Source organism: Octopus bimaculoides, chromosome 10, assembly GCF_001194135.2.
Source record: "Octopus bimaculoides isolate UCB-OBI-ISO-001 chromosome 10, ASM119413v2, whole genome shotgun sequence".
NCBI lineage: Eukaryota > Metazoa > Mollusca > Cephalopoda > Octopoda > Octopodidae > Octopus > Octopus bimaculoides.
Genome location: NC_068990.1, coordinates 9334674 through 9345489, shown reverse-complemented (window position 1 = coordinate 9345489; position 10816 = coordinate 9334674). Strand labels below are relative to the sequence as shown.

Here is a 10816-nt window from a genome sequence, read left to right as displayed (position 1 = left end):
AGTCAAGAAGCCACACAGCTGGACTGAACTCGGAAGTGTTTGAGAAGCAAACTTATCACCACATGGTCACGCTACAAGCGTACGAAAAGTAGGCTAAAACGAAAAAAATGATATAATGAAAATACGTGCAATAGAAATTAAAAACAAGAAACATTCGAATTATGAACTTGGAAAACATAACTCCCCAAAAATAGATTTAGTTCAAGTAAAACAAACGAAAGAAATAACAGCAAAATCAAACTCCAGCATATCAGCAGAAAATTGGTTACCGTCAGGAACAAGAGTCATGTCACGAGGGTTGTTATGTTGTATGGTCTGAGGTGATTGATTGAAGTGATGAATGAAAATATGTTACACGGGTTGTGTGAAGAAATAACTAGCAACACTCACAAACAATTAACAGGAGATTTTATTGCACATAAAGTTTAACTGTGTTGGTCTTTTATAAATAACAACAATAATTACATCCTGGGTGAAATATAGTGCTACAAGTTTAAATGGAAACATTTTGTGCTATGTTCGAGGCGAGAATGGAAACACATCGCGCAGCTACCTCAACATTCTGCATGTCAAGAGACGAGACGTGTGAACGAGTCGCCCGCTCTCAGTTATCAGCGAAGAGTGTTAGTGCCAAACGTGGCTTTTTATAGGGCATAAGCAAAAGATTCTAGAAGATTGACTTACGCGATGGGTCGACGCTGCTTCGTTGCTTAGAAAACTCCCCACGTAAAATTATTGTCGTTCGGTCGTAATGTATGACCGATTACCTAGCGGTTCGCTTTCCAATCACTGCTACAGCCACAAAGGAAAGCGTGTCCTTCGTGAAAACATGTATAAGAACTTGAAAAAAATGACAAAAAATATAATATAACATTTTGTTGTTGCTGTTGTTTTCTTGTACGTACAGATTTTGTTATTCATATTTTTCTCTCTTTTTCGTTAAAATTGTTTTGTGTCAAGGCTTTTTCTGTTACTGTCGTATTCGTCGTCGTCTTCAATCTCAGGTGCTGGCTGATAGTTTTGATTTTGTGCATGCGGATCAGTTTGTTTTTTGTTGTTAATATTGCTGTGGAGTTTGTGAGTTTGGGTAAGTGGCTGATATGCGAGCTCTTTAACGTCCAGTTAACCTTCCTTTCTTTTTTTTTTTTGTAGCAGGCCAGCAGTCATTTGTCACCTTTGTTTTCTCTTTCACGATGACATTTAACTATTATCCAGTTTTTTGTTTGTCCACGGTGGACATATTCTATCAGATGGGCAACCATGTTTTAATTTGTCTGTTCTACAAATCTATCTGTGCGACTTAGCTAGTCTCCCTCATATTTTCATCTGCACTTTCTAGGGAAACCTGGTCAAACTTACTTGCAGCACCAGCAAAAGAGCCACATATTGTCGTGTCATTGCCCGTATCGATGTTTTTTGTTGTAGTGAGCCATTAGTCTGTTCCGGTTCCTTTATTGAGCTGATCTACGTTCAAAAGCATACTAGCTGTGACCATACCATTGAGGAATAACAGAGTCTGAATTGTTTAAAGTGTACTTTCTTCGTTTTTAAGACAATAATGTTCAGTCTAGGAAATTGGCTGTTATTTCTAGAAAGTTGAGTGAATACGTAGAAGCTCTCTTACTACCATTCTCAAGACAACGAGCTGATAGAATCATTAGTGCGTCGGACAAAATACTTTGTAGCGTATCTCCCCATTTTTACGCGATGAATTCAATTTTTTTGCTATTCTATTGTATTTTCCACACGTTAGTATACTGGAATGGTTCAAAATTCCGCTGCCGAAATCCCGCATATCAATCAAAATGTTCGCTGTGTTGAATTTTTTCTAATATAAGAATTGGGTATTTGTTGTCAGTGAACCGTCATTCGTTTTCTATGGAACATATATGTTTGGTCAGTTCAATTATCACTGAATCCACAGCATATTATGACATGAATCAATTTTTCAGATAAGCATGTAGAATTATCTTTTATTAAACGGAACTCTGATCCTTCAGATATATTAATTCTAAATCAGCAGTTTACTTTTCAGCATTCTTAACTGTAGAGTTTGATGCAAAGTCGGTACTTAATTGGAATTTTGTTAATAGTTTCTTTAAATGACTGACTTCTTTTGCTTTTCATTACCTTTTAGTCTCCTAAAATTCTTTTCACTTTTGGATCGCATTTTAAAAGTAATAAATGTTGACTAATTATAATAAAGGCTCCAATATTTATGGGATGTGTTAAAATGTAAGTTTAAACATTTATTTCTGCTTTACTTTTCACAGCTTTTAAATCACTGAAGCGAATTGCCTCAGCTATTTCTCTTCCGTTATCTATTAATAACGATATATAACGTCTATCAATCAAAATATCATTTAGTTCCTTTAGTCTTTCATCTGTGTGTTTAGAATAGATACGTTGGTACATAAGTTTTTTTAACCAGATTGAATAGAATATTGATTCTCGTGTGTTTTGTATGGCACGAAGTAAAAAGTAAATATTGCCTCGAGTCTGTTGGTTTATAATATATATCTATCTCGATCCTGTTCATGTTTTTTTAATGCAATGTCTCAAAAGGTAATTTATCCTTGCAGTACTCTACATTAAACTGGATGTTCTTGTTAATATTATGGATAAATAGGCAAATAGACAGATTCAAAACTTGATCGATAGGAGATAGATACATAGATAGATAGACAGACAGACAGAGACAGGCAAACAAAGAGATAGACAGACAGACAGATAAAGAGAGAGAGACAGACAGATAAAGAGAGACAGACAGACAGACAGACAGACAGACAGAGACAGGCAGATAAAGAGATAGATAGACAGACAGACAGACAGAGACAGGCAGATAAAGAGACAGACAGAAAAAAAAGGGATACGTACATGGATATACACATACATACATAGACAAGCAGATAAGTTGATGTAAATGAGTACATGCACGACAGCAAATACATTTATCTACATAGCTTTGCTTATACTCATATTATGTGGTTTTTATAAGTGCTTATATACAGGATCCAGCAGATAAATTGAGACCAAATTTGAAGTAGTTGACTTACTGGGTTTAATATTTCATTTTTTGACAATGATTGCTTTCTTGAAAATGTAACCCTCTTTATTTTTCAGGTAAATAGTAAATTGATTCGACAACAGAAAGTCATGGAACAACAGAATCGTTCCGCCATTGTGGTTTTGGTGCGCGCTGGGCACACTACCAATAAAACTGTTAAGTTGACGAAACTTCCAAATGCAACAGTTTATCGCGTGTACAAACAATTTAAAGAAGAGAGAAAGATTGATGGAAAAGAACACAAGACTCGAAGTGATTCCAAGAGCAATCCAACGTTTCTCGCTGGCCTCAAACGCTCGGCTGACGCCAACCTATCCACATCCATGATAGCTTTTGCTAAGAAACGCAATGTGGTCCTTTCCTCGGTTTCCAGAGCTGTGAACAAGAACCTTGGCATGACTAGCTATGTTCGACGACGCTGTCACCTCCTAACAGCCAAGGTCAAAACAATCAGAGTCGAGAGATGTCCAAAGTTTCTGTCATTCATCTAACATCAAGGTGCAGGAAAAAACTGTCGTGTTTGTGAACAAGAAGCTCAATGTGGACGCGCTGAGATGAATCGCAGAAATTCTCGAGTGATTATATACAGCCCTTCTGGCATCTCCTCTGTGTTTCACACACACACACGCGTTCAAAGTAATATACAGAAAATAGTAATCGAATACCAAAGATACAGTACAAGACTATTTTATTGAAGCTGGAAATCAACTGTTAATAAGAGTTCCACTCAACCAATCATCAGGAATATTCACAACTGTCTGACGATCAGTAACGTGAAACGCTGAGTAAGCTTGTGAAGACCTTTCTGCTTCCATTCAATACGATTTACAGCTGTGAATATTTCTGATGATCGGTTACGTGAAAGTCTTAGCAACAGTTGATTTTCAGCTTCTATAACACACACACACACACAAACATACATAGATAGATAGATGGATAAACAGACAGGCAGAAAGACAGACATATACAGATACACAAACATGCACGGATGCACGCACGCGCGCAAACACATACATACATACATACGCTCTCGCGCGGAGCAGGAAATGTTTCGTTATGCTATAAGTACGAATACACGAACATCTATACACCGCCTACGCATTAGATAGCCAGGAAACAAGTACATAGATAGTTCTAGTCAGACCACCAAACAAGCACGTGAACAGTGTCTGTTCATTGGAAAGAATTTCAGTTGCTCCCATGTTGAAACTATGAATGAGCTGTGGCTTGAGATTTGTATGTGACAAAACGCGGGATCGAATCCAGTGCTACAACACCATAAAATAAATGTTGGTGCAAGACTATAAATATCGGTCATTGAGTCGAGATTATTACCACCACAGAATTTATTACAGTTTGATACTTATTTTTTGCATTTTCATTTTTGTCGGACCTCAAGCTTCCTTAATGGTATGTCGATTCTGGAGAGTGCACACGTCTTAAGAGTGTCTCCCCTACTCATTTGGATTGATTCCAAGCATTTGTTTATCACCTCTTGAATGGAAGATTAAATTCAGTAAATTAAGAATTTACCTCATATGGCATTTAATACACCTTTTTTCACGTTTATATACATACATACGTATTGAGGTTTGCTTTTATGTTCAGTTATAATAAAAATAATTTTACATTAATTTCATGGCTTACTCTCTACTTCTCTAGAGTACAAATTTATCATTCTTTAACAAGAATAGTATTGACAGCAGTGCTTATTTTTTTAAGCCTAGTACTTACTCCATCGGTCTCTTTTGCCGCAAATCAAGAGATCTTCCACTACCCAACCTCAGCCAGCTATGCCATCATTTGACCGTGATGTATTAAGTTAATCTCGGCTTTATGTAGTCTCTGTTGAGATAAAAAAAAAAAAAATTCTCAGGTGTGTGGGGTTCAGTTGAATGGTAATTAGGTTGTATGGCAGGTTGTGATGATGACGATGTGTTGTGAAGAAATTTTTATTGATTAGATCAGCATTTATGTTATTGTTCAGAATTATTTATATGAGTTGGACTTTATAAACAGGCTTGTATATGTAGGTGTGTCAGCTCCACATTATGAGGCTGTTTTTTAGCGGTTCACAAAAAGGATGCATGTAGGTTATGGGGAGGTTTTTTTTTTGTTCTTTTTTTGGTCAGCAGACATATCACTAGTTTTAGTTATTTTTCATTTAAGTGGAGTTAATGCTTCGCTTTGACAATGTGAAGGTCAAATTTCAAACTTTACTTCATACTTATGTATGTATAACAATCGTGATTTGCACTGTGTACAGTGAAATCTGAAACAATGATTTGCAAATTTATTCTTAATGCATTCTAGGAGATTCAAATACAAAATATACTGGCTGCTGTTAATTAAACCACTGGAAAATAGCTTCTCCTTTTCATAACAACAGTGTATTTATAACACATTCAGTTTATGGTCACAACAGATTCTGTGATTTGAAAGTTTTTCAGCTGGAAGTACCCAGACTTTTAATCGAACAAGCCATTAACTTTATTTATAATTTCAGTGAACGAAATTGTTTGCTGATCAGTGCTTATATCTGCCAACTGATAAAGAATTGCTATTTGAAACATTGATTTGCATATTTATTCTTAATGTGTTCTGACAGAATCAAATGCAACATATACAGCAAGGATGTATTATCAAGTAAAATTAACCAGAAGGGCAACATTGAGCTAGAATTAATTTTTCAGGTGCTGACAATGAGTTCAGTGAGTAGAGAAATTAAATTTATAGGGAAGAAACCAAATTCTGCACCAAATCCAGTGCTGTTTCCTTTCAGACAACTTCACAAATAATCACAAAACATATTTAAATCATTTAGCAACAGAAAATAACTCAAAGACAACACATTTTATTGTTTGAATATTTATATACTTTCAATTAGGATTCAATTATAAAATATAAAATGTAAAACAATTTCAAATGAATATAAATCATTATAAATGTGATGTACAAAAAATAAATCAATTTTCATTTTGAATGTGAAATTGAATTTCTGAAACTTCAGCTTAATCTACAATTATTTGTTAAGTAAAATTTTATTAATTTACATGCTTTATCCCTGAATTCAATATACATCCCAGAATATTTATTGCTAGAAAATCAGAAATGCACATGATTAGTTTTTCCTTTTTTCATCCATTTTCCCCACCAATTAGAGCCACTTCATCTTCATCACTACAATATATGAAAGGTCACAAACTTCATAACTTCCCTTTCTATTATCCCTGTTTCACTGTAGATATTATACAAATTATCATCATTAAAGGCTTTGTGTGGATAATTAGTAATACTGATTACTTATGGTGATGTGTTTTGGGAAAAGTTGTCCATGGATTAAGCCTATGCAAATATAGTAACTGGTCCAGATCAGAAGGGAAATGTATACCTTACTTCAACAGGAACAGAACTAGGCTAGATATGAAATGTAGGCCCTTTTTCAAATTCCTCATTAGATATTTTAGTAATCAGTGCTAAATACATATGATTTATGTATTGGTTACAGCTGTGCATGTATATGTGTGTAGCATTCTGGATACACTCACAACTAACAGGTCAGAATAAAAGAACTAGAAGGATTTATAGAAATAAAGTAACTCTGTACCAAATGGTGTCCACAATGCTATAACTAACAGATGTAGGGCCTCTTCAGATTGTAGTCCCTTATCAGCTGGCCTACAAGCCACTCCTTTTTCTTATCATGCTGAGTTATGATAGTCAAAGATTTCATGAAAGAATTATATAGACCAGTTAAATTAGTCCATTTACAATGAGTGATGATACTGGATGCACAGATTGGTCACATCTTTAAACACATTTGATAATATAATCAACCACAGCTAATGTGGGAGCTAAACAGTAATAACAGCAACTGATGTCGAATGTCCTCAGTTGGTTTTGCTTAGCCAGACCCTGAATAATTAAGGTCTGTTTTCTTTTTGTGCAAATGCAGATCAACACTGAATCAACAAGTATTTATCACTGAGACAGTCTTCAATTAGCCACAGACAGTAAATGTTAATATAGGGAAACAAATCTTTTATTTGAATGTTTTCTAAAGATTCCCTATTGAAATCTAACTAGAGAACACAGTTAAAATTATAACAGAATTATGAATCATAAGCAAGTTCAAAAATTTGGTTTTAAAACATACCATATTTGGTTGCATATAAGACAGTTTCTTTTTTCCAAAAACATGTCCCAAAAAAATCATCCTGGGTGCTGCATGTGAAGTTGAATCACATACATGAAGTTAAATTTTTCTTCCAGAATATGCCCTGCTTAATTTGGGGTGCATCTAATATGACAATCTGCCTTTTATGCCATCAAATATGGTAAATCATTTGAATGGCATAAGTTTAATCAAATAACAGTTTCAAATTTTGGTACAACACCAGCAAGTTTGGGACAGTTACATTGACTTATTTTATCGACCCTGATAGGATAAAAGGCAAACTTGACTTCAGTAGAATTTGAACTTGGATTATAAAGACAGACGAAATGCTACTAAGCATTTTGCTCAGCATGCTAACAATTCTGTCACCTGAGTTTAGTCAACTGACCACCTGAGTTTAGTCAAATAATGAGAGACACACTGAGGCAGGACCACAAAGTATACAATGTAAAAGAAACAATAAACTTCACCAAAAGTGAAGTGATGAAGAACATTTAAAAGAAATTAGTGAAGCGACCAACAAAGCTATGATTGTGTCTGAAATTTTGTATAAATTTTTTTTTTATGTTGGTTTATGGCTTAAATGTTAATCTATTCATAAGGAACTTAAATGACTTTCACACAATGTAATGAAAGAAATGATTATTAATTGTCTTGAAATAGAGAAAATGAAATGACTATATTTGACACTTCTATTAAACAGTTATAACTCTCAAATGAAATTGATGCTTGTCATATTAAACAAGCTTCATAAATGCCAACAGACATGATTAGTTTATAAATATATAATATCTCTATAATTTATTCATTTATTCAAGGAACAGAATAAATTTCACCTATTGACTTAAGGGACAACTTTTATATAAGTGTGTGTGTGTGTGTGAAAGAGAGAGAGAGAGAGCATGAGTGTATGTGCATCTTATCAGTGTGATTGTATCTTTATCTGTGTGTGTGTGTGTGTGTGTGTGTGTGTGTGTGTGTGTGTGTGTGTGTGTGTGTGTGTGTAAGCACTGCACTATACAGAATATCAGTATTAGTGTATAGAGTCATGTGAATATACACACACTTATATTTAATTGCATATATACACGTGTATGCATATATTTAAATCAAGAAGCATTCATGCATATACATGCATACATATGTGTATAATTCTTATATGTTTATGTGTATAACTGAAAGTTCCTAGATTTACAAGTGTCCGTGTGTGCATGTATGTATGTGTATACGTGTGTATATATACCAATGTCTACATAACGTATTTAAGAAGTTTATCAAAACTGGCTAGTAAATGCCACTACGACTTTTCAAATTTTAGAAGAAGCACCTTCGTGTCAAATTCTACTCCAAGATTGCTAAGATATCTACAAAATTAAATGACTTCTGGCTCATTTATCATTTATGATGGACGGTTACAATTAAATACATTAAATTTGAAAGCAAGAAAAATAAAATCCTAAATTGATAAAATTTTTTTGAAAAAGAAAGGTGCAGACCTCTTTTTTTTTTGTCAACAATGTGAAAAGAAATAAAAGCAAAATCAACAAAATCCTTCTCATCCAGGACTTAAATAACCAGAGATCTCAAGCAACCAACACCAGACAGAAAATATAAGAAAATGTATTGCTAATTAGAGTCAAAATGGTGAGCTGGCAGAATCCTTAGCATCCTAGGCAAAATGCTGAGCAGCATTTTGTCTGTCTTTATATTCTGAGTTCAATCTCCACCAAGGTTAACGTTGTCTTTCATCCTTTTGGGGTCAATAAAGTAAGCACCAGCTGAGCACTGGGGTTAATGTAATTGACTTAACCCCTCTCCTGAGCTTGCTAATCTTGTGCCAAAATTTGAAGCCAATTAGAATGAAGAGAATCTGTGTTAATTTATGTTAATTAATTGATTGTTGTGAGAAAAAAGTTTCCATAGGTGCAGGAGTGGCTGTATGGTAAGAAGCTTGCTTCCCAACCACGTGGCACCTTGGACAAGTGTCTTCTATTATAGCCTCGGGCAAACCAAAGCTTTGTGAGTGGATAACCAATGTTGGTGTGTTTATGTCCCTGTAACTTAGCAGTTCAGCTAAAGAGACCGATAGAATAAGTACAAGGCTTACAAAGAATAAGTCCTGGGGTGGATTTGTTAGACTAAAGGCAGTGCTCTAGCATGGCCACAGTCAAATAACTGAAACAAGTAAAAGAAAAAAAGAATAAAATGTTTCTAAAAGAAAGCATCTACAATATCCAGAATGGAGCATTGTTTCCCAAAGTACAGTATATTATTTTACAGCGATTACAGTTGCTGTATTTTATTAGATTAATATAATTTGCTCTTTATTTAAATTATATTTTCATTTATTCCTGTTTCTCTCATTTCTGCTATATTCAGAATATTAATGATACTAATGATTTCAAATTCTGGCACAAGGCCAGCAATTTCAGGAAAAGTAGTAAGTTAATTACATTAACCCCAGTTCTCAACAGGTACTTATATTATTGACCTCTGGTGGTATTTGAACTCACAACGTAAAGATGGACAAAATGCTGCTAAGCATTTTTCCTGGAGTGGTAACAATAGTGCCAGCTTGATACTCTAATACTGATGTATATACTGATGTATATACTGATGTATATACTGATGTATATACTGATGTATATACTGATGTATATAGAGAATTTTAATGAGTTTTGTAAAGTGTTATGGTAATTTAAAAGGTGATAATCAAATATCTGGAAAATTCAGTTATGCAGCAACCTCCTGGTCCCAGTTGTCCTGGAATAGGAGTTTACTGCATATTAGAATGCTATGAGAAGAATTATCTCTTTGCTCACAGCACATTAACAAAGCATCAGTAGTTATTTCAAGTTCCACTAAGTATATATTGGAACATTATTTAGTTTCTTTTGTATGTGTGTGTGTGTGCATGCATGCATGTGTACGGAGTATGTGTGTATGTAAGTGTCTGTAAGTATGCATGTGTGTGGTGAGGTGGAGTTTTTACCAATTGATTTGTTTCTTGTTAGTAAAACATACAAGTTTCATTAGCAAAATCAGGAAACTGACAGTGAATTTCAATCAACAGTATTTTGCTTACTTGATAATATAATTTAAACTCAAATCTAAATTAATTTTTAAAAAATTGGATTCAAAATTGAAATGGATAAAAAAAATAAATTGATAATGAATTTCAATTCATATATCTGTCTTCTATTTTTTTTTAATTTTCCATTATTAAATATGAAATTATATGATAATATAAATTGTAAATCATTGGTGTTACAACTAGATGTCCCACAACTCTTAACCACACAACTGTGAAGTACAAGCAGAGTCTATTTTTGTCAGGTAAGCAAACCAAAGCAGAGTGTTGTACTCACAAATATTGCACAATGAACTTCAAAGCACACTCTCAGTAGTCCAGCATCTTATCTCCCATAGACTTAGCACCATTGAATCAAATGTCATGCATCTGCTTATCACCTTCTAACATTTCACTTTATAAAAATATTCTTAGTTTTTTTTTTTTTACCAATTTGAAAATTTTAAACTCTAAAAGATTTAAAACAAAAGCAATTTTTTTT

The 10816-nt window shown here is 34.0% G+C and overlaps 1 protein-coding gene across 1 annotated transcript; it reads left to right on the top strand.

Moving 5' to 3' along the window:
- The first annotated feature begins 2553 nt into the window (after nt 1-2553).
- Nucleotides 2554-3558, top strand: LOC106868207 (uncharacterized). Its single transcript, XM_014913404.1, has 2 exons — nt 2554-2565; nt 3124-3558. Exons 1-2 carry the CDS (start codon nt 2554-2556, stop codon nt 3556-3558), a joined length of 447 nt encoding a protein of 148 aa, XP_014768890.1.
- The last annotated feature ends 7258 nt before the right edge of the window (nt 3559-10816 follow it).